Source organism: Calypte anna, chromosome Z (assembly GCF_003957555.1).
Source record: "Calypte anna isolate BGI_N300 chromosome Z, bCalAnn1_v1.p, whole genome shotgun sequence".
Classification (NCBI taxonomy): Eukaryota; Metazoa; Chordata; class Aves; order Apodiformes; family Trochilidae; genus Calypte; species Calypte anna.
The window spans coordinates 54,049,318-54,073,422 of record NC_044274.1 but is presented as its reverse complement, the minus strand read 5'-3'; the positions used below and the strand labels follow the sequence as shown (position 1 = coordinate 54,073,422).

The following is a 24,105-nucleotide window of genomic DNA, read 5'->3' as shown; positions in this document are numbered from 1 at the left end:
GATTTGGAGTGGGGTGTTGTTCTCTCTGTCCTTATCTTCCAGCTCAAGAGGCTGAATACCCTGGGGGTGGCTGGACTGACTAATGAGGACTCAGGGGAAGAATGCCTTAAGTATCTCAGCCTTTTCATTTATCTGTGGTTGTAATGTTCTCCCCTACATCCAGTAATGATTGACATTTCATACAAGCTGTGTTTCTGTAAGCTGTGCAAGATATATCAGGTCTTAGCCAGTGTCTTGGGTTACTGCAGTGGTGTTTGGGAAATAGGGGGGGAGGGAGTGGGAAGGCACAGGGGACAGTGCTTCTGGAAGCTCCAATGGTTCCAATGCCGGCCCTGCCTCTTGCCAAGGCTGAGCAGATATGGGAAGCTGGATGCACCTCTGTGAGTAACATTAAAGAATGGGGAAACAAAACTGCAAAAATATAAAAAAGACCTGTGAAGCAGAGAAAAGGTGGAGGTGAGAGAGCAATGCTAGAGCAAAGACACAGAGGTCAGTGAAAGAGGAGGGGGGAGAAGGTTCCCGAGCAGAGATTCCCACGTAGCCCTGGTGAGATGGCAGCTGTCCCCCTGCAAACTATGTGGAAGAATGGTGGAGCAGTCCCTGAGGGACCACAGAAGGGTAAATGTGGATTTTTAGCCCCTGTAGTGTCACAGGAGGACAGATGTGGAGCTGCATGCTGTGTGGGATCACAGAGAGGGAGAGATGTGGATCTGCAGCTGGGTAGGACCCCGTGCCAGAGGAGGTGACTGTTCCCAAAGCAGCCGTGACTCTGTGTGCAGCCCAGGCTGGAGCAGTTCCTGAGGGACTGCACCTGTGGGAGGGACTCATAACGAAGGGGTTCCTGAAGGACTCTGTCCCGTGAGAGGCACCCTGTGATGGAGCAGGGGAAGGCTGTGAGGAGTCCTCCCCTTGAGTATTGAGATACCATTAAGTTTTTCCTTCCTCCTTATAGCATAAATTAGTTATTTTTTAAATTCCCAAACTGAGTCTGTAATTTTTTGTCTAATTTTGCATTACTGGGGAATGCAAACCTCCCTGTCTTTGACTCCATTACGGAGCCTTTGGGTGGATTTTCTCCTCCCTGTCCCACAGTGGGAGTGGGGGTGAGCGAGCAGAGACTTGGTTGGTACAAGCTTTACCTAAACTGTGAAAACCAGCTACTTTAATCTAGTGAGGAATTTCATTTAAAAGTTATGTAGGAGTGTTTTCCTGATGGCTCTTCATGATGATTTTATTGGAATATTAATTAAGGGTGTTGGAGCTGGAGTTCACTTTGCCAAGAATAGTCTGTCCCCCAGGTTGGTTTTAAGAAATTTTTGCCAGACCTTTGAAGTTTTTTTGGTTTTCTCTTTTGATTTCAGACACTGAGGGCTGTTTGTGTTGTGCAGTAGTTTCAACTGCCTTGTGAAGCTTTAAAACCTTTTATTTTGCTATGAATTGTTTTTCTAGATGCTCTGGGGTGATTTTTATTTTTTTTTTAAAAACAGTCTTACAGGTACTGCCTGAGGACATGTCTTTTTTCTCTCTTCAAACTGTTGCTGTATACCATCTCCTCTGTGTATCTGTCTCTTAAATGGATATGCTTTCCTTACTGAAATATTCAAGGTATGGCCTAAGCTCAGTGTGTTTCAATCTAAAAGCTTAATGTCTTCTGTTGTGTCATTTAGGTTAGAAGAGCAGAACTGCAGTCTTATTTTCACTTTTTATTTAGCATTTGCTAACTCAAATGTGAGAGAGATCATTTATCAGTAATTTCAAGTCTCTTGAAGTATGTGTTTCATTTATTCTGTCTTTGTTATCTTCTCTAGTTGACTACCACATGCAAATTTGACTCTTTTTGTTAGCATTGGCTTTTGAGGACATAGGATTTCTTGTGCTTCCATTTGAGAACATGTGAGAGCTGTTATGGTCGTTCTTTTGTTATGGTCTCTGGAAGGGCAACAGAGCTTGAATTGTAATGAATCTAAGGTAACATTTTTCTGATTGTAGGCAACTGGCACATAAAAGCTGTGTGATAAAAAAGTTGTACTTCAGTTTGGTGATGAGGTTCTGAATTTCCTTTTTTTTCAGAACTGAGTTCAGAAAACCTCAAAAATTGTTTCAAGATCATCAATGCTTATATTTTCTTATCATCATCTGAATTTTTGCAGGTATGTTACCATATGCCAAGTGGTGGACACTCAGTCAAATCAGATTTGAGAAAGATTAATATTTACAATTACTGTTCTGTGGATTGATTCAGTAATATGGTACCAGAAAAGGTCCTGTGTAATAATATTTTCTCTCATTATCCTACAAGATTAAAATCGCATTCATAAATTCTAGTGAGAATTGACAGGAACAGTTATGCATTGTTCTTACCTCTTCATTAGAAATTCATGGCATGCACTGTTAAAAAACCCAAAATGCTTAGACTAGATTTTAATTCAGGAAAGACAAGCATTTCAGCAAATACGTTACTGAAGTGAAGCTTTGTCTCTGGGCATATGTAATCTCTAATATGTTGAGTTTTGCAGTTTATACATAGATATAAAATGTGTTTGTGTAATAACCTTTTTAAATTTAATTTCAGACATATGCTGCTGGCTTATGCCGGTCATTTTGTGAACTTTTGAAGGACATAACTACTGAAGGTCAAGTTCAAGTCTTAAAGGTAGAGTGTAATAAAAATAATACTTAGCTATTCAGCTCTGTGCATCCATTATTCTTGCAAGTGTTTTGCCACGTTACAGTAATACTTCTAGAGTATGATGAATGTAGAATATCTACCCCAAAAAACCTTATTTAGAACACAATTAAAATTAGAATCAGTGGTGTTTCAAACTATGTATTAGAGGTGTGTATGTGTTTAGGAGTGTATATATGCACACATGTATTTTTTAAAAATAATACTTTTCCCAAGAGAAGCTTATTAGAGCCTTAAATAGAGCACCCTAAAATATAATCATGTAACACACTGTTTGTAGGCTGTCTCTGTAAAGCATTCATTAATCCATGTGACTCCAAACTGTTGTGCTTATGTAGATGAATTCTAGGTAAATTTGCTGGGTAGGACAGCTGTCCACTGCCAACTGTATGCTGCAAACAACTCTCTGCTGGAGAACTATCTGCCAGACACAGGTGTCCAGCATACAGCTAGCAGCATATAGTTGTCCCCTTCTGTCTCTTGTGAGTCCTCTTCTTATTGAAGGATTTAGATTAAAAGTCTGACATCTTTCCTGTTTGATTATTTTAAGATTGCTAGAGAAGAGTGATGAGTGAGGGCTTGCATATTCATTAAAATAGTCTATCCTGCAGCCTGGCAGTAGCACACTTAAACATCCAGGAGACCAATCATTGTGTTGTAAAGATAATGGTGTGCATAGAAAATCTTGAGAGTACTGAGTGGGAAAACAAGGGCTGTGGTTGGGTCAAACCCTTTGGGTCAAAGTAACTACATTTAATCTGTGGCTATCAGCAGACCTGTGTAAGTTGTAGAAAGCTAATCGAAGTTGTTTAGTTGAATTTTAGAATGGATTAAGGGTGCCACAGTATTAACACAAGAGACACCTGCAGTTCTAATTACAAAATAAAAGGGTAAAATCCATCTGATAAAAGTTTTAGGAATTGCGGTTTTCAGCTTGGTTCAGCATTCAGCAAAATTCACTATCCAGATGAAAATGCAATATTAAGAAATAATGAAACCCTGAAGTCAAACCCAGATGTGTTAATAATCTAGGTTTGGCTTAGTGTTTCTGATCAATATGTGCAGAGGTGATTATCTAATTACTGTATCTAGCCATCCAAATACAAGTTTTGTCCGTACTCTGTCAACCAGTATCGATCCCTTTGCTAATGAACCCAGCAATAGGAGTATCTACTAATCTTTTTAAATGGTAGTTTTCCTTTTCAATATACAAAAGCAATAAGAAAAATAATTGCCCTGTTCAATTTATTTAACTGCATATTTGAAAAACTGGGAAGTTAAGGGTTAATCAGTAAGTCTGCATGCATATGTGTATTATTATGAAAGCTGTTTTGGTGATTTTGGTAATGTCTCTCACAGCATTCCTCTCTAGAAACTTACGGCGCTTGGCTTGGACGAATATACCCTGCATTGGATAAAAAAATGGCTGGGTGGTCGAGGTGAAAGGGTGGTGGTGAATGAAACCAAATCTGGCTGGTGACCTGGTTACAAGTGGGGTGCCCCAGGGTTCAGTGCTGGGGCTCTTTCTCTTCAATATCTTCATTAATGATTTGGATGAGGGGATTGAGTGTACCCTCAGTAAATTTGCAGATGACACCAAACTAGGTGGCTGTGTCAATCTGCTGGAGGGTAGGGAAGCCTTACAGGGAGACCAATGGCCCAAGGCTAATTGTATGAGATTTAACAAGGCCAAATGCCAGGTCTTGCACCTGGGTCATAACAACCCCATGGTAAGGCTACAGACTTGGGGAAGTGTGGTTAGAAATCTGTATGTTGGAAAGGGACCTGGAGGTATTGGTTCATAGTTGACTTAGTATGAGTCAGCAGTGTGTGCAGGTGGCCAAGAAGGCCAATGGCATCCTGGCTTGTATTAGGAACTCAGTGGCCAGCAGGAATAGGGAGGTGATCTTCCCTCTGTACTCAACTCTGGTGAGGCCACATCTTGAGTCCTGTGTTCAGTTCTGGGCACCTCACTATAAGAGAGACAGAGAAGTGCTGGAGTATGTCCGGAGAAGGGCAACAAAGCTCATGAAGGGCCTGGAGAAAAAGTTCTGTGAGGAGTGGCTGAGGGAGCTGGGGGTGGTCAGTCTGGAGAAGAGGAGGCTGAGGGGAGACCTCGTGGCTCTCTTCAGCTGCCTCAAGGGAGGTTGGAGCGAGGAGGGAAACAGCCTCTGCTCCTTGATGGACTGTGACAGGACCAGAGGAAATGGATGGAAGCTGTGCCAGGGGAGGTTTAGGCTGGATGTTAGGAAACATTTTTTCTCTGAGAGGGTTGTCAGGCATTGGAATGACCTGCCCAGGATAGTGGTGGAGTCACCATCCCTGGAGCTATTTAAAAAGAGTTTGGACCTGGTCCTTGAGGACATGGTTTAGTAGTTGGTCAAAGGTTGGACTGGATGATCTTGGAGGTCTCTTAAAACCTAAAATGTTCTGTGATTCTGTGATATAATCCATGCAAGTATTATTGTAAAAAGGAAGATGTTTTGTCATACTGTGCTGACTTGTTAAAAAAAACCCTTAGAGTAAATTTGGGGAACAAAAACCCTTGGGAGTGTGGTCTGAAATATTTTCTTACAAGCAAAATGGACTTTAGAACAGTAAATAAATGGTCTACAACACTAATAACCATAGAAAGGAGTCAGCTGCTTAACATTGCTCTTAAGATAAGAAGTAGAGGACATTAAGTGAAGCACGGTCCAAAAAGAAAAAAAGATTCAAGGGAAATTGTACAAAAGCACAGAGCAGTTTTTGTTTAAGTCCCTCTGAGCTGAAAGTAGGTGGAGATTTAAAGAGTGTTTAAGGGAGGTACCTTTCTGGTACCTTTATATGCTCTATACACGTCAGTTCTGTGTCCTTCCTTCTTACAGAGGTGAACAGGTAGGGTGACTTCCCTCCAGCATGTTGACCTTGCTACACAGTTTGGTGTCATAAGCAAACTTCTTGTGGGTGCACTCACTTCCAGTGTCCATGTCACTGGCAAAGATGTTAAGCAGCTCTAGTCACTTAGTAACTAATCTTCATTTGGACATTGAGCCATTGACTACTACTCTTTGAGTGCAGCCATCCAGCCAATTCTTTATTCACAGAGTGGTTCATCCATTGAATCCATGACTTTCCAATTTAGAGACCAGGATTTAATGCAGGGCAGTGTCAAATGCTTTTGCACAAATCCAGGCAGATGATGTCAGTTGCTCTCCACTTGTCTACCAACACTGTGACCCTGTCAAAAACCACCAGATTTGTCATGCACACCTTGTGCTTGGTGAAGCCGCATTTGTTGCCACAAACCTCCTCCATGTTTTCCATGTGCCTTAGTATATCAGCCTTCAGGAGGATCTGCTCCATCAGCTTGCCTTCCTTCCAACCCACCTTACCACCTTTCCCAGGGACAGGAGCACCAGGGACAAGAGGTGACTGATGAGGAGGTATTTGGCTAGATTGTTTTCACTGGGCATGTCAGTTTTCATCAGGTCCATTATGCAGGTCAGGTTTGCAGAGTTCTTCTCTAGGATAGGCTTTCAGCAGTCCTGGGTTTTGGTAGTGTTAAATGGTAAGCTTGTACCGGTACTTTGTATCTACACCAACATATGCACTTTTTAATGCTTCAGTTAAGATTCTTTAATGTTCTTCACTAGCTGTCTTATTTGCTTTTGTTCTTAAGGTTGTGGAAAATGTCTTAAAAGTAAACCCTGTTTTGGGTCCTCAGATGTTCCAACCGCTTTTGCCATCAGTACTCAGGGGGATTATAGATGGGGAGGTAAGAGTTACTTTTTAACTGCTGTCTTCCTTTCCTTTTGTGCAGTTAATTACCTGTCCTTCTCTGTCAGTTTTCTCATATTATTGTTACATTTTAACAGCATCTGATAGATCTTTGACAGCTACTTAAAAAAATCTGTAGAAGTAATATAGTAGCACAACAGTTAAAGCAACATAGCCATCACTTGTATTTTCATCTAGTGCTTTTTTAATTAAATAACACAAAATTTGTTCTGCTGTTCCTGCATTATTAACACTGATATGGTGCTATGATTGATTAGTTGGATCCTTGGTAAGTGTTGGAGTGTTTTGTTGAGATTTTTTAGAGACACTTATACTATTTCTTTTAAGTGTACCTGCACTAAAGGAAAACAAGATGGGCAAGGAGATTGCTTTGACCTTAGTTTTCTAATGTGATGAGGATGAAAGATGTGAGAATACGTTGATAGAGAAAAGGCTTTAAGACTGTGCTTGCTTAGATGTCTTAAATTCTCCCTTTTCTCTCTTTGCTTTCAATATTTTTCAGTGTTAGGTAAAAAAATCTAAAATCCAATATGCTTTAACCATGTACTTTGCAGTACTAAGTGGAGAAAAAAAATACTTTAATCATCAGAGCCAGTGTGTGGAATTACCTGTGCTTTTGACTTTCTTCATGAAAACCTTCAGGGTTTTTCGAGTTGAGGACTTTGAGATATTAATATTTGGCTACCATTACAATTTTTTGAATTACGTAAGGTGTTTCCACAGTAATCCAGGTCATACTTAGCAATGTATTTTTTGCTGCACAGAACACACAAAAGAAAAAAACCACAGAACAGGTTTTTTTAACAGTTTGCAACTTAAGAAAACACAAAACTAGAGAGTGGATTATTAATATGTCTTCTGATTTAGGACTAATACATTCATTGCTCCCTGTTAGAAAAGTATTAATTTGAGTTAATGTTTTCATGTAAATGTTCGCATCTTGTCTTTCAGGTAGCCAGTTCTACGAAATACTCTTACACTGTTAGATGCTGATTTTAATACAAAGAAATCTGCCACTTCTTTAAAAATTAAAAGTGCTGACAAGTGATAACAAAACAAAGAGCTTAGTACTGTATCCAGTTAAATTTCAGACACTTGTAATTAGCTACTGGCAAATGTATCATGGTTTCTCTCAGTGAAATAAGTAATAAAAACTTTAAAAGTACTAACCACATCTTAATAAAATTGTAAACAATAATTTTTAACCAAAATCAACTTTCAAATTAACTTTTTAACAATACAATATACTGTTTATTTCTTAACATCCAGAATTTTATATTTGAAATAGAATCATCTTGAATGTTTTCTTGGTTATTTGGAGGAAACTGACTTTAAAATTTCCATAGTTTTTCTATTGTAGTGATCAAGAAACTCTGGTACTGATTTTTAGTTCCATCTTGTGTTCTTAGAGGCTTTTAAGTTACAGTTTATAATTTCAAATTTAAGAAAATGGATTAAAAAAAGGATGCATGCAAGTTTTTCCACATGTTTCTGCTTTGTATATTAAGTATTTTTCTCTTAATTAAACAAAGCCCTCTTTGTTCTGTGTGCTTTTTCTTCAGAGATACCCAGTGGTGATGTCTACTTATCTGGGAATCATGGGCAGAGTTTTACTACAAAATGCAAGCTTTTTTTCATTACTTTTGAGCCAGGTGGCATGCGAACTAGGTCAGGAGGTAAGGGCTTTTGTCTTGGTATTTCAGCTGTATTCCATGTAGAAGTCTTGCACTACTGTGATCTGAAAGAACTTTTCCCTGTATTTTCATGATATTTCCTCCCTAGTTCACCTTGGAAAGGGTTTCTTTCCTTTCTTTTTGTCTTTCTCCTGAATGTCTTATAGTTTTACGTGTTCTCACAATTACCTTAAAACATTTCATTTGAAGTTTTATACAATTTCTAAATTCTCTTCTCACTGTATCCCACAATATGTCATATAAGTCCCTTTAGTTTTCATGGTGTTGCAAAGTGAGATTTTCCTTCCTTCTGCTGTCTTCATGCCAACAGGGATAATGGTGTAATCATTCTCTTGAATTTCTAGGAATATCAGATTCAATGTGCTCTGATTTCACTGATAAGATTACTGAGGTCCTTTGTCTACAAGTATTCTACTGTGTCTAAGTGAAATTTTAGTAATTTTGTTACACTTATGTGTAATACACTTTTAAAACAGATAAAGAAAAAAAAAAGTCTTTTTTATTTATCACCAAGGAACATAAAACAGAGTTAAGTACACATACTTTGAATGTGTTAGCCTGTTGTAGGAAATCTGTTTCTGAATCAATTCTCTGTCCATGAATAAACTGTATTTCTAACTTTTAGGTTATAATTAATGGTGAGGGAGGTTCAGAGCCTGGAAGCATGGACACATAGAATTTTTAAATACCTGTATTCAGTTAGTAGAAAAATTAAAGTAAATTATTTCCTATAAATGCTGAAGTACTCATAAATGAAAATAAGTGTTCTGATTCCCACTGCAGATGGACCAGATTCTTGGTAACATGATTGAAATGTGGGTTGATCGGATGGATAACATCACTCAGCCAGAAAGAAGAAAACTTTCTGCTTTGGCATTGCTTTCACTTCTGCCATCACTGAATAGGTGAGCAAATGTACATCAGCTTAAATGAGTATGGCTTCAATGGCTCTTAAGATGTTTTTTAAGGTATTTAAAAACTCTGCAGACAATATAAGTACTTTTATTGCCTCTTTTTTTGCCTAGAGAAACTTAAAAGTTAGCATTTTCCCACAATGTTATATTAACTTTTCATTTGGCTTTGTAGCATTATAGTAACTCCTATATTTCATGGAACATTCATTTACTAGAGGTGAGGAAACAGCACGTGATATTTGTTTTGTTCATTTTCATGTTAATACTGAGATGCCTGTTTCTCTCACATTTGACTAGGTGGTTGCTTTAGTTGGCTTATAAGTATTTCGGTGACCCTTCCAGGGAACAATGTTTGTTTAGTTTTCTTTCCTGTTGTGGGTAAATCTGAACTTTAATCCTGGTTTTCGCCTTAATGAAAAGAAACGGAAGATTTTCTGTGAAAGACTGCATAACAGTTTTTGCACTGCAGATTTCTGCAAGTAGCTTTAAATATTATCGTTTTTCTAGCCATTGTCATTGCTGAATACACATAAAATCCAAAAGTTTAATGAAAATGGTGAATTGTGTTACACTGACTTCTAAATTGTGTATTGCTGAATCATACATAATGTGTTCATGTGGAAGTTCAGTCCATACTTACCTTTGGGTTCTTGTCTGTTCAAAAGTCAGGAAGAAGAGGGTTCAAGTATACATTTAGTCTGCCAGGTTTCCTGAAAAAAAAATAAAATAGAAGTGTTGTCTAATGGGAATTTAGAAGTTGCTCACAAATCCTAAAGCTATGTTAGTATCTCTAAAGCTGCAGAATATGCGGTCCCTACTGAAAAGACCAAGGACCTACTTAAAACAATTGAGAGGCTTCATTTCTTTGTTGCTTTTAACATGCACAGAAGCTTTCCTTTTTAGTTGAAGATAATCGGGACAAACATCTAGCCAAAGGTGAATCAATAAGAAATATTAAGAGAGGGGGTTTTTTTCAGTAAATGTAATAATGTTATATTATTTAGGTGTACAGTCAAAATGTTCTTAAAGAAACATTACTTAAAATTTAAGGTGAAACATATGCCTGTCTTCCTCTGAAGTTTCTTTTAAAGAGAGGAAGGAAAAAAGAAATTGTTTTAGATAACCATGTTATTTTGAACTACCTTCAGCTGCTCCACATTTCCTGCTGCCAGAGCCAATTATTTCTGGCAGTCGTTACCATAAGAAAACCTTCTGCAAATATCAGCTTTGTTTTTCAGATACTTAGATCATTTAAGAAAGCAACTTCTTAAACGAAAAGCCTCTTTGGTGGACATCTTAATGTAAGAGCTACAAAGATTTCACTCTACAAATGTTTCGCCAGGGCCAAAGGTACCTTCAGACATGAAAAGCAATGTTTCTACCATTTCATAGGGATGATATTACATATGCTTGCCTCATCTTGCATCTGAAAAAGCAAGCTTCTTGTGCAAGCTCATTTGCAAAAATAAAGCAAAAATATTTTAAATACAGTACAGTTAAATAAAATATTCATACAAACAAGATTCTCAACAAAAGCTTAACTATTTTTTTCCTGTCAGAATACCTCATTTATTAGGTTTCTGATTACACATTACCTTGGACATCCAAAAGCAGTTCAAGATTTCTCAGCTGCAGACAGGGAACACAGTTTTGTCTCTTGAGGATGGCCATCAAAATGGGCTTCCTTGGGAAGGCCAAGGTACGGGTGAGTGTCTCAGCCTTATCTGGCTCACATATGGTGGTCAGAGATGTTACCAGTAGCAAGCTCAGATTTACAGGGTTGTGCTGTAGGAAAAACAGGCATCTGCACTGTGTCTAGCACTTGGAGGATTTTGATCTTTTTACCAGTTCTTTCCTTTAGCTTATAGCTGGAGCTGGCTGAAGACGATCAGGTTATTTTAGACAGGAAAGGAAGTGAATAGACCTGGGGGGAAATGAAGCTAATTTTTATTCTCATCCTTCCCTCAGAATTGCCTTACGAATAAAATGTTGGGGAAAATATTAAATAGTGACCTTTTTATTTTCCCTCAAAACTTGACTGTATTTCTTCATTGCCATTAGTTAATTTTATAGTTAGTAGTCATGTTTATAACTACACATATATGGACTTGGGACTTACTGTTTTTAGAGAAAGCTAAAATTTTCTTTATTATTCATTTAAAACCATTATGGCAAAATTAATTTCCTCTTTCAAATATTGTGCCTTTGACAGCATCAGAAGTGAAGGATTTTAAGAGCCAATAAGATGGAATCACTGCAAAAGAGTTGTAATTCACAGTTGGTTTGGGGCCAATTAGTTGGATTAAGCAGTTTATAAAGGGATAGTTTATTAACCAAACTGTAGTATTCTAATCTAAATTATATCATCCAGAGATACATGTGATGACACATCTTTAGTATCAACAATATTGTTGCATTTTATGATGTATGCATATAGTCCTTCAGTCCAACATGCTGCTTGCTTTCCTACACAGACCTACACATTGCGTCAGTGTTTAGAAGTTCATATTAAAAAAAGAACAATAGCTTCTTTCCTGATAAGTGTGTTATGGCACCTTTTCATGTAGCAGTAGTTTCTTAGTATTACTTGGGTTTTTTCACATAAACTGAATACTACCTCACTGTGTTTGTGGTCTGAGTCTGGCCATTCAGTGTTAGCATTTCTTGAGTCTGATAAATGCATCATCTGTATTGTTTTCCACATTTTGTATTCGTTGCCTGTTTACCACACATATCTGTCCACATGGATTTTCATTGGTCTATTCTATCTGGTACTTCATAAAACAAAAGGAAAACCTTTTTCTTTAAACTAGTATGTGTAGCAGTAGGGTTCAATAATGAAATTTTGGCAGTAAGCATACACTTACAGAGGAAAGTGTGCATAGACACACAGTAGCTAGAACAGTGATGGTTTTCTGGAAAAGTCCAAAGCACTTTAATTGAGTGGGAGGAGAATTGTAATTTAGATAGGGTGTGAGACATGAGATGTGATAGCAGCTTGGGTGAATACATTCAGAAATGTCAATTTCCTGGGCTGGGTCAATCATATTCCAGTTCGTATACAATTGCTATGGCTTGTTTGTGAACCTATAACTTCAAGAATATTCTTCTAGTACGGTACAATTTGGTTTTATTAGATAGGCCATGTAAGTTTCCATAGTTCTCCCTAGTGAATATGGTCAGGAGCAACATCTTAACTTTTCATTAGGCTATTGTGGGAAGGATATGCACCCCCACCACTATCTCGTGCTACATTTTGATATAGTTATCTTCAGTATTATTTGTATTTCCTGATGCCAAAGTGGCTAAATTTTTACCTTTTCCCCTTCTTGTGTCTACATATATATTTGAAAGTAACTATCTGTTTACCACACCTCTGTCACTTTGAATGATGTCAGCATCAGAGTGTTTTGTAATGTCCTTATTTTGAGATATTGAAAGCTTTCAAATATTTATTTAGCAAACTAGTTTTCTTTTTTAATCTTCTGATTATTGTCTGTGTATCATGGTAGAACACAATATTAAAAGATTCCCAAGGCTACTGGGCATTATTTTATTCCCTAATGTAAACAGAATTGTTAGCTTAGCTTGGTGTTGTTTAGCTGTTATCATGAGTAACATTTGATACCATGTTGAAAGCTAAGCACTCCCCTTCTTTCTGGTGTTAGTAATGCTGTGCCTTGGAATGGGAGGTTGCAAAGCTTGCTTTTAAAAAGACAAAGAGTTAGTGCTTTCCAAAATAGTCCATTAATTTTGAGAATTGAAAATATGTTCATTCTTGGTGTAGAGAGGTATCACTCCAAAGCTGAGGGGGACTCTATTTTACTGAGGTTTTAATATGTCGCATTCTAATTGATCTTGGTTTTTTTCTTTTTTATTTCTGGTACACAAGTAGTATTTCCAGATACCAGTGTTAATTTTTCCTCTACAAGTTAAATGTGTTAGTCTGGAAAATCTATTGTGAGGAAAAGGTTAAGAGCCTAAGAGGTTCTCGAGTTTGCTCTGTTCATTTTAAATATTATGTAAATGAATGTACTTTTTTCTCACTTTGTATTGGGTCTGATGTGTCAGCCAGTAAGAGTTATGCCAATTAATTGGCATTCTGTGAGTATAAGGTTTATAATTGCATATTGCAAGTACTTCACTAGGTTATTACAGAAGTTTTTCCCCTGTCATTTGTTAAAATTACTTTGTTAGAAATCTAATTTTTCTCTCAGGAAGTTGTCTATATGTATATATTAGGAAATGTCAAGAAAGGGCCTAATAAAATGTCATGTTCTCCTTCAGGGTAGTTACACCCTCATTTATGAAGTCAGAATTTGTTGAGGTAACTAACTAGTACACTTTCCGTTCTTTACAGCGATGAAATCATCAGGGATGATTTCTTTATCTCCCTTATAAAGGAAGGAGAGAGAACAACTGAGAGAGACATGGGTTGGAAACTAAACTACACAGCTTTAATGAAACAGTAATGACAACAAGGAAAAATTACTAAATATATACAAATATCCAGGAAAATGATACCACGTTCCTCCCCCTTCTCCCCCAATAACTCTCACATCACCACCAAGGCTGCAGGGCAGCCCTGGTGTCCTGTTCTGGGCCACGATAAAGGTAATTTTCTGTCTTTTGCTTTCAGCTAAGTCTCTTGTCAGTAGCTCTTGTAGTAAGCAGCAAGTTCCTCAGTCAGTGTCTGCTTCTAGGACTGATAATGCTGTTGATTTCAGCAAGTGCAGCTACTTACAAGAGATGTAGCTGAACGCAAAATTACAAGGCAGAAAATTACCTTTATCTTGTCCCAGACCAGGACACCAGGGCAAAAAGCACCAAAGGGATAGGGATTGTATCACTAAATGTATCTGAACTGCTGCAGAAAATAAACTGTGGTTACAAGGTGTTGATTACTGCTTTAGGTTGAGACCTATTTAAAGGATTTCAGAAGTCTTTCCTAAAGTGTTTCTAAATATAAGCTACCCTAGATCTGAATGTTTTAATTGTATGAAAGTGCAGACGGGTGGAGATGGGCGAACCTCTCTTGGGGTGCGGCACTCCGATGTCAAAGAGGTGTTCTCACCAAGGTGCACAGTCAGTACTCTGATTTTGCTGCTTTCAGCCTCGGCTAGCCTCGTTCAGTGCTTCTGCTCCAGTCTCAGCTGACCTCCTCCAAGTCATACCACACCCAGGAGGAGTAGTTAGTGGAGGTGCTGTGGGGACGTTAGACTCTGCTTCTAGTGGGGGTGCTGTAGGAACAACACTAGCTTCTGGGGTAGGCATTGCAATGGTGGTAGCGGCAGCTTTTGCCTCGGCTTTTATTTCTTTTAATGCATTAGTTATCCTCCATGTGCCTTCTAAGTCAGTTATATGCTTATTTTTCTCTTGAGTATGGAGGTCCCATATCAAGTCACTGACCTCTCGCTGAAGTTCCCACATGAGTGATGTGGACAGAGTGCAGGAGTGCTCTTGCTCTTGCGTCCACGTTATTGGCTTCTCTGGAAGCGTCTCATTAGCAGGGGTGCCTAATAACAGTCCCTTTTTTTCTTTCAATGAATCAACGATAGAGAGAAGGTAGCAATCCTTCTCACCTGACTCGGGCTTTCCGGCTCCAGTTAACTCTATCCCGACTCTTCAGCCCTTTTATTGGTGCTGCATTGTGCCGAACTGGCTCCTGGTTCACCTAATCAGGGGCTAGACTGTGGTCTCTGCCTGCATTTTCCACCAGTTGCAGACGGGCGAACCTCTCTTGGGGTATGGCACTCAGATGTCAAAGAGGTGTTCTCACCAAGGTGTGCAGTCAGTGCTCCGATTTTGCTGCCTTCAGCCTTGGCTACCCTCGTTTGGTGCTTCTGCTCCAGACTCAGCTGATCTCCTCATTTGGCTGCTCAAGAGTGAGCTGAGCATGGGTTCAGAGGCTCACCTTTTGTTGGCTGCCCAATCCTGCTCACGTGCAGCCAAGGCAAACCCTAATTGGGCAGAATGGAGGCTTAACACAGGTGGGCTTAACACAAGCTCACGCCTCCCACCTCGCAATTAGCACCTGAGCACCTCAAACATGGGGCTGTGTGCGCATGCTCAGGCCATTCCTCTACACATTCTGCTACATGAAAGACAGCAAAAGATGATAATGGAGAGAACAGCAGACTTCAAACTTTTTATCTTTGTCCTCTGTAATGTGCAGTTTACCTGTTTGCAAATTAGTTACTGAATAAGCAGTGACTAAAGTAGAGTACATTATTAAAATTGTGTAAAACCCACAAACTTTAAAAGAAATAATTACTACAGATTTATAGGTGGCTTTCCAGTGGCATTTGTGCTGAGCAATTTTGGTACATCTGGTTATCATGCTGCCCTGCACTGTGTGAAATTTGAGACTGCCTGAGAAAGGCTGACACTTTACATGACTTTAACAGTGCCAGTCTACTGTAGTAAGATATCAGAAGGGTTAACGTCACATCACATCTCATCTCACTACAAGAACTTCTGTAAAAATGTATTGTCTTCAAAATAAATATTTCATGTTCAGATAGTTTAATGAGAAAGTGAGTGCTTGAAACAAAACATCAGGTTTTGATACAAGGAAATGCCTGTGTATGAAGAACGTGTTTTTAAGGAGGAAATGGATTTTGTATTTTGCAGATGGGTTCTCTCTGAAGTAGTTTTCAGGAAATGCACTAATTGTTTTCTCTTTTTGTACAATTTTTAGAAGCTTTCAGTTGCTAATGCCAAGTGCATGCTCCTTCTGTCTCCTAAATTATCTGGCAGTGTGCTGATGAAAGCTGTACAATTAGATTTGGTTTTGAATAGATTTGTAGGAGGTGAATTTAGTTATTCTGAATTAAATTTGGGAAATTGCTTTGATTTAAACCATTGTTTAAACCATTGGTTAAAACCATTTGATTTGAATTACACTAATTTTGACTACATTTCTTATTGCTCTTATCATCTGAACAGTTTACTAAATATTGCAGTGGATAGGAGAGGCTAAATCTATAAGTACTGTTATTCTCAAAATATCATGTCTGTGTATTTCACTGATGGCTAACCTTTATTTTACGGTTTTATTCACAGACTTACTGCTAGCTGCCTAGAAGACTATTTGTCAGTTCACATGCACCAGTTCATTGGTGCAGTAATTTAATACTACATGAGAAATTTACCTATTTCTCAGTGAGTTCTTGTTTTCATAAGACCTTTCTCTTGTAGTATTTTATGAGAGGCTAAAGCCATGTGAGATTTATAGAAAGAAAAATTATTTCCTTATCCTCAATGGGAAAAAAAGTTCTATAGTTTTCACTTCTTACTGTTTCTCAGAATGCTGCTTGCTAATTTAATAAAAAATAATAGGTGCCAAAGTTAACAAGGAAAGTAAGTTATGAACACAGCTTCCTAATTTTGAAATAGATTTTCTGATGTATGTTTGGTATAGAAATATTTAATTTAGGATTGTGGATTTATTAAACAAGAATGTTTTTGCTAGGTTATCAATTTGGTATGATGAACATAATTTCTGTGCCTGTGTCTCCCCTTTTTTAGCTATCACTGTTGCTATTGGAATAGCCCTAGTGGAATAGCACTGTGGAATGGAGAAATTTTCAGTAACTGTAGCAGCAAATCAAGATTTTTACTTAGGCAGGAATATGAAATACTTGGAGGGAATCAGGAATGTTTGAGATAATCAGAAGTTTTGAGATAATCAGGATGATAATTAGAACAGCAAAAAAAAAGGTTTTGAGGTATTATAAGTTAACATTAATAAGGTGTCCATAGAAGATATTGCTGGATGTAGGTAGGTGAAATGAGATTAAAAGTTGAAGTGTATGCTACTCAAGGAGTAGATTAGTGGCTGAATTACTTGGACTTGCAGTCATATCTGAAGAATGATGGGGGCAGAAGATGGTAGGTATTTCAAAACTAAACAAGAAAGTTGTGTTTATAGCTCACCAGTTGGGAGTTTAAGAAAGAACTGTGAGAGGAGGTACTTGCTAAATACACAGTGGGAGAACAACTTATAGTCTCACTCTTGAAAGCTCAAAAGAACAATTACAGTGCTAAAAATTGGTGCTTCTCTTTTTTGTAGTCTTTAACATAATTTTGTAGTGATTATGAAAATGAATTTTTATCTTTAGAAATTGACTTTAATACATTTTAAAAATGGGTAACTTCAGAACTTTTTTTTGAACCTGTGATTTTTTCCTACTATATATAAATTAGAGATAGTTCAGTGTTTTATGTGAGCTAATATTAATATCCTGAATGATATTTTCTTTAATCTAGCATGGATCAGTGAGAAAGTAGAGGTAGTTTGGAAAGGCTGCACTGGGTGAAGTGCTTGTATATTCTTTGAATTACTTTGACCTGTCATTTTATGCACAATTTGACAAATTGTTCTTGCTCTGACTTCATGCTTGCATTGACAAGAAGTCATTTGTTGAACAAAACTTTAATATTCTAAAAAGCAATGACATTAGTAACTCTATTGTTAGCACATGAAGATAAAATTCACTTCAAGATTCAAAATTAGTTTTCTTTGTTGCCGTGTGAAGCTGTATTCAGAAATAACTCAGTGTTTCTATCACTAGAGAACACAATTTACAGTGAATAAAACATGCTGCTTTTGGAGCTTCTGCAGCTTACTTGAAAAAAACATTTGGGGTTTTCCTGTTTTAAGTGTTTTCCTTAGTTGTCAACTAATAATGAATTTTGGTTTTTAAGTACAAGCCATTTTGAGAAACAGTAATCCAAGTTACATGTATATCCCAGTGTTTTTTTTAATGGTTTTTTTCCCCCCAAATAGTATCAGTTATGTTGCATATTATTTTTTCTCTCGTTCTTAACAGCTGTTGTTTTCAGGTACTTTAGTGATGAGTCCTAGTAATGAAGCAATAATCCAGTCAGATGTGCAGGCCTCCAGTTTCTGTATTGTCAAAGTACAAGACAGGACTTTGTCCATATTTCCCAGTGCAAACTGAAAGGATTCATGAGCTGGATTCAGATTCTTCTTCCTCATTTTGTACATGGGATCTGAGAATCAAAAAGGTCAGCAATCTGCTCCAAACCACAGTGGGAGTTATAGTTTGAGCAAAATTTTTGTGAGAATTGATAAAGTACTTTTAATACAAGACCACAGAGACATTCAGCCACCTACTGCCGCCAGCTTTCATTTACATAGCTGCTACTCAATTGGTTTTTCTTAATTTCCATGCTAGTTCATATCCCATACAGCTTCAGTCTTTCATCACATACAGCTAAATATGTTAATTCTGAGATTTTGCAAAAAGGGAGATCTATTAGCATTTGTCCTTTGATTAGGGTTTTTTGGGGGGGTTGTTTTTGTTTTTATTTTGTTTTATTTATTGGAACTTGCTTCTTTTAGCTCTGGGGCGTTCTTTCACACAGTATATCTTGAAGTAATTTTAATTATTTCTTTACCCAAGTAAATATCAGCATAATCTATTGATAGTGGAGTTTAGGTAGGAGATAATTTCCTGTTAGATATAGTTTTTCATTTTTGGTTAATCTGTTTTTCCCCTCAGCTGACTCTATTTGGCAAAATATTTGATAATATTTTTCAGTTACTCTTACTATTCTCTAATACCTGGGGTACATCTTTAATCATCCTGGGAACTGCTGAAAACTATGAAGTGTTTTCCATTTAAGGAAAGGACATACCCTTTTATTTTACTTTCCTTTAAATCAAGAATTATGTTAAATAAAATCTGTTTTAAAGTATGTAATTAAATATATAGAATATGAAAATAGAATACATAGAATAACTAATTTTTCCTGTTGATTTCATGATGTCAGAAAAGATAACCAATTATACTTCATGCAGCACTTTTACTGATCCTGCTGATTTCTTACTTTAAATTAGATATTGTAGTAGGTAATGTAGGACATAATATCTATTGAAGGTAATTAATTTTTGGTCTTTTCTTGTTTTTTCCTAATGTTCCACTCATCTCAACTCTTCGTAAATTTGACCATCTCAAATTGAAATACTGAAGGAGTATTTCACTTGATGTTTGGATGTTTTATAAATTCCAAAAATGAAAATCCAGTTATATATGGTCAAAACCATTTTTTTATTACTTCAGAAATTTAACTTTCTTTTGGCAGAATTTAGAAGAAATCCTCTTCCAAAGTATGTCCTTTTCTGTTCTGCTTCCTTTGCTCATGTGCTTCATGCATTTCAGCTTGAATTATTATAGGCAGTTATTTGGGAGATGTGTCACCCTTTACGTGAACTCGTGCTTCCTGAGTGAGATCATTGTTGCCAAAGTGACTTGATTTTTCTGCTGTTGTCTCTCTTCCTTGGCTATGGCTACGACGGGCTTTGTCATCTTCATTTGACTTTGAGGAAGGTCTTCTTACAGTATAAGTCATGATTTTATAGTTACATTGGTGTTTGAAGGTGTACTCTCTAATGTACCATCTCATTTTCTTGTTTACCTTTTCCCATTCTGAGGGAAAGGACTGGGCTTTGCAGGTATTTAGTCCCTGTAATGGATAAACTGAAGATGTAATATCCGGTTATTAAGTAAGGGGGGGTATTTATAGCACATGTTTGCGCTAAGTGTTTATCTGCACAAGGGACATTGCAGCGAAAAGCTGTGGACCAAAGTTGTGGCTGTCAGAATATGCATAATGCTCTGTGGTTAAACGGACTTTAAAAAAAAAGCAGCATAAAGTGAGATTTAACAAAGTGCCTGGATCAAGCCCAAAACCCAGCAGACACCAGTTTAGTGCCACATCACGCGGTTCTCATCTCCCAAGATCTCCTGAACTGTCCTGGGAGTGCTGTCAGGGTGTGTCTTGTCAGAGTGCAGGAGGCAGCAGGGCTCTGTGCACCCAGCCTCTGTCTTCTCTCTCTCTTCTGAGCACTGGAGCTTGCATGTATTTGGCTCTGCAGACAGGGAGAACAATATGAGTTGCTATTGATTTAATAAATCATTTCAGATTCCAGCTGAAAGGTAAAGGATTTACAGGTAATGCTGTTAGTGGTATTACAGATAGGTATGCTTTATTCTAAAAGTTACACCTAATTTAGGTAAAACTCTTTTGAGCTCTCACGGTTAAAAACAGTAGTTAGAAAAGAAAAAAAGACAAAAGAACAAGAGTTACAAACTAAGATAGTTTTTGGTTTTCTAGAAACAAATCATTGAGATTTCCTTTCCAACAATACTTCTGAAGCACAGATAAAATGGCTTCCTGTCCCAGGGTTTCCTGTATCCATGGCAACCTGACTTTAACCACTTATTTCTTAGTTTCCTGAGCAAACAGTTGCTAATCCTGGGGCAAAATGTAAGTGCTCTAGTACGCAGCAATGCTGCCTTTACCAAGGTATAGTCAGTCAGCTTGTAACTTATTCCAGTGAACTGCACACAGTCAAATAGCAGAAATAATGAACTTCAGATTTGGGGTAAGAAATTACTTTTATTTATTTCAAATATAACTCAGCTTTATAGAAGTAAATGTCAAATTATATATGAGCCACCAGTGAAAGGAAACTTGTTTCCATTTGGTGTTTCTATTTTAATGATATTGAAACATTTCCTAGTTATTCTTAAGTGTAAAAAAACAGTTAAGCAGTTTTTGAATTTACTGCTGTTTTGTCAGCTTAGTTGATTTTATGCTGCAACCAATGAAGTATTTTCTGGCTGGGTTGACAGTACATCCATTTCATTGTTGATATACTTTGAAAATTTTTTTAGTGTAGTTCAAACTTAAGCTTAGTAAGTTTTATTTTTAAACTACTTAATTGTCTTGAGAATATATAACATACCTATCTCGAAATTGATGCTTATATTTTAAAGACTGTACATGTAGGATCTTTAAGCTCTTAATAATAATTATAAACTTCTTTTTATCTCTACTAGCAAAGTCAGAGATGAGTGAGAAGGCCAAAGACAGGGATATGTGTGGTCTGCAAAGTTCTCCACCCTTCCCAAGAACATTCTTCTATATTCTTAATTGTTTTCTTTTGTTGCTGCTCCAGAAGGAGACTCTTGGCTGTCCAGCTGCATGTCAGCTCTGCACAGGGAGACAAGTTAGCTGTCGTAATTTAGGACTTTCGAGCATCCCACAGAACTTTCCAAAAACGACAATTCTTGTGTACCTCAGTGGGAATAATATATCGCGTGTCACTCCAAATGAACTAAGAGGCATTCAGGATCTTGCTGCACTCTACATGGATAATGCCAGTATTTCATATGTACACCCGAAATCTTTTGTGGAACTGCCCAAACTGTGCTACTTGCATCTAAATAACAATAATATTAAACGCCTGGATCCAGGAGTCTTTGAAGGTCTTTCCAATCTTCATTGTTTGTACCTTCAGAATAATCAAATAGCTTTTGTTCCCAGAGGATTATTTAGAGATCTCCTTTCTGTTAGATATTTAACACTGCAAAGAAATCGTCTCAGTATCCTTGGAAGTGGGACTTTCCTGGGAATGACAAGTCTCCAAACACTTAACCTAGCTAATAATAAGATTTCACGGATATCAGATTCCGCATTTCATCATCTTGAAAACCTTGCATATTTGTTCCTTGAAGGTAACAACTTAACCCTTGTGCCATCAAATGCTATTAGAAGGCTCAAAAATCTTGAAAGACTCTCTTTGTCTCACAATCCCATTGGATCGATACAGCCATTTGCATTTAAAGGACTTAACAAGCTTAGGTATCTGTCTTTAAAAAATGTAAAGCTAAAATTTATTCCTGTAAATGGATTTTTTGGATTAGAGAACCTCAGCCAGTTAATCCTAAGTTATAATGATTTAGAAAATATAAATGCCAGCACTTTTGCCTTATTGAACAATTTAATGTATCTGCAGCTAGATAGAAATAAAATAACTAGCATTGGTGATGGTACCTTTGAAAAAATGGGTCAGTCACTTAGAATACTCAGTTTAGCATTTAATAACATTACAGAGTTACAACCAGAAGTACTCAGGCCCTTAGTGTCTTTAACTTATCTACAGGTAAATTATAATCCTTGGAACTGTAGCTGCAAAATGCTTGGGTTGCTTAACTGGCTTGCATCGTCTCCTATTTCTATAAAAATTCACTGTCAGAATCCCCTGAGTATGCGTGGCAGACCTTTGCATTACCTTAAGTGGACTCAGTTTGCAAACTGCAGTAGTCCTACTGCAAGCCCAGAAACATCCTGGAGTCTAGGATCCATAGGTGTCCATCACAGCTCTACCACTTTGCTGATGGCGTGGCACAGGGGAAACAGGCACAATGTATTTGAACAGTTTGGCAGTGAAAAAACTGAGTATGTTTCTTTCTGGGAAGGAACTACAACTACATCCTCTAACACTTTGCCCTTTGAAACAAAGGCTGCTGAAATTCCACCACAGGCAACTAGAGTATTATCAACATTACCAGTGGAAATACCAGCACAGCTTACACCTGTTAACAGAACTGTAGAAGAAAAAGGTCTGTTTCCAACAGATGCTGCTCCTGTGTCATTACAAACATCCCTACTTTGTACACAACAGGTGGAAAAGCTGAATCAGGCTTTTGACATTTTACTAGCTTTTTTCATTCTGGCTTGTGGTGTGATCCTGTTCTTAACCTGTAAAATTATTCAGTTTAGGCAGAAACTGAAGGCGCTGGAAAACTCAGGGGAAAAGAGAATAGAATATTATGGGTTTTATCAGCCTGGCAGATACAGCATGACAGAGCCAGTCCAGTCTCTCACTCCGAATTTGCTGGGACATTCTGAACTGGACCGAATCAGATTGCTCAAGCAAACAGCATCTGAAAGTCAGGCACAAGTCATACTGTTTGAACACTCATCATTGTAATTTTTCTCCTTTGATTTAATGTTAAGTCCTCTTGGCTTTATGTCAAGAAATAAAGAACTCGTTTTTCTTAAAATATATTCACTGGCTAGAGTCATCTGGTTGATAGAAGTGTGGCAGATTGTATACTTTGTATACTTCAAAACCTGAATGGTTTGAAGATTATGGGGATTTATTAGATGTCATTTAAATCTGACGTGGGTAGGTATTTTATCCTATATCCCTGTTTTTAGAGTCTTTCACCTGTAATTCAAGTATATGTGCAGTATAATACTCACATAGATTTATTTTTATTTTCAGTATTTAATGTATTTTTCTATAGAAATTATATAGCTAGCTTGAAGCCAGCAAAATACCAGTTTTTAGCAGAATCATGAAGCCAAGAATTCTGGGGCAATCAAATAAAAAGCAGTGCTGCATCTATTCATTGTAATATTCTGCCTGTGTTAATCATCACAGTGGAAGATGGGCATATTTACATCTGTCATGTTCAAACTCTTGAGGAAAATAAAATTTTCTCTCTACAAATTTTATTCAGACCTGTGTTATATTTTAATATACAAAATTGTGTATTCAGTGTTTATAGCAAATATATTAAAGTGAATTTTTTGTTAGTGTATATCTCTCATTATCTGTGTGATAGTACCTGACACTGGGGTTAATAATGAAACTTAATTTCTGTTGGATTGGAAAATTGACCAATTTTATTATATCCAGGTTAATAGAGCTGGTTGATTATTGTCAACAAAAAGTATTTTGTAATAGTTTGAGGGAATTTTAGACTAGATAAGATGTGTAAAGTGAAGAAATATACTACACTGTAATACATAATTCTAGACTAATTGTTGAAGATATTTACATATTTGTGGTATGTATTTGGCAGTCACTGGACAATGCAGATTTTCTTAGGGAAGACCTTAATTTAGTCTTCATCTTCACAAGGTAGATATTACTTTACTATGTAGTTTCCTTTTTAACCTTTTTATTTATGTTTTGAATATTGGTATTCTGTTTACATTATAATCAGGTTATATCTAGAGTGTTATATCTGTATTTTCAACCTGAATTTTTATGAATTTTTTTCTCACTTTTACTTGAGTAATTCAAACTTTATTTAAAAAAAGTCATTATAAAATGCTCCAAATGGTCAAAGCTTGTACAATTTTCATCTAGCTGGATGGGTCTTATTTTTGTAGATACTGTTTGTTTTTCACAGGCCTGAAT

The 24,105-nt window shown here is 37.1% G+C and overlaps 2 protein-coding genes across 2 annotated transcripts in view; both read left to right on the top strand.

Moving 5' to 3' along the window:
* IPO11 (importin 11) overlaps window positions 1–24,105 on the top strand; it is a 95,495-nt gene that overhangs the window by 54,994 nt on the left and 16,396 nt on the right. The window contains exons 25-29 of the mRNA XM_030467666.1: window positions 2,071–2,150; window positions 2,573–2,653; window positions 6,348–6,443; window positions 8,029–8,142; window positions 8,944–9,065. Coding sequence (XP_030323526.1) covers window positions 2,071–2,150; window positions 2,573–2,653; window positions 6,348–6,443; window positions 8,029–8,142; window positions 8,944–9,065 — 493 coding nt within the window. The remainder of the gene's footprint in view (window positions 1–2,070; window positions 2,151–2,572; window positions 2,654–6,347; window positions 6,444–8,028; window positions 8,143–8,943; window positions 9,066–24,105) is intronic.
* Window positions 20,959–22,957, top strand: LRRC70 (leucine rich repeat containing 70). The gene has a single exon (XM_008503442.2). The coding sequence runs from the start codon at window positions 20,959–20,961 to the stop codon at window positions 22,882–22,884; it is 1,926 nt and encodes a 641-aa protein (XP_008501664.1). The 3' UTR covers window positions 22,885–22,957.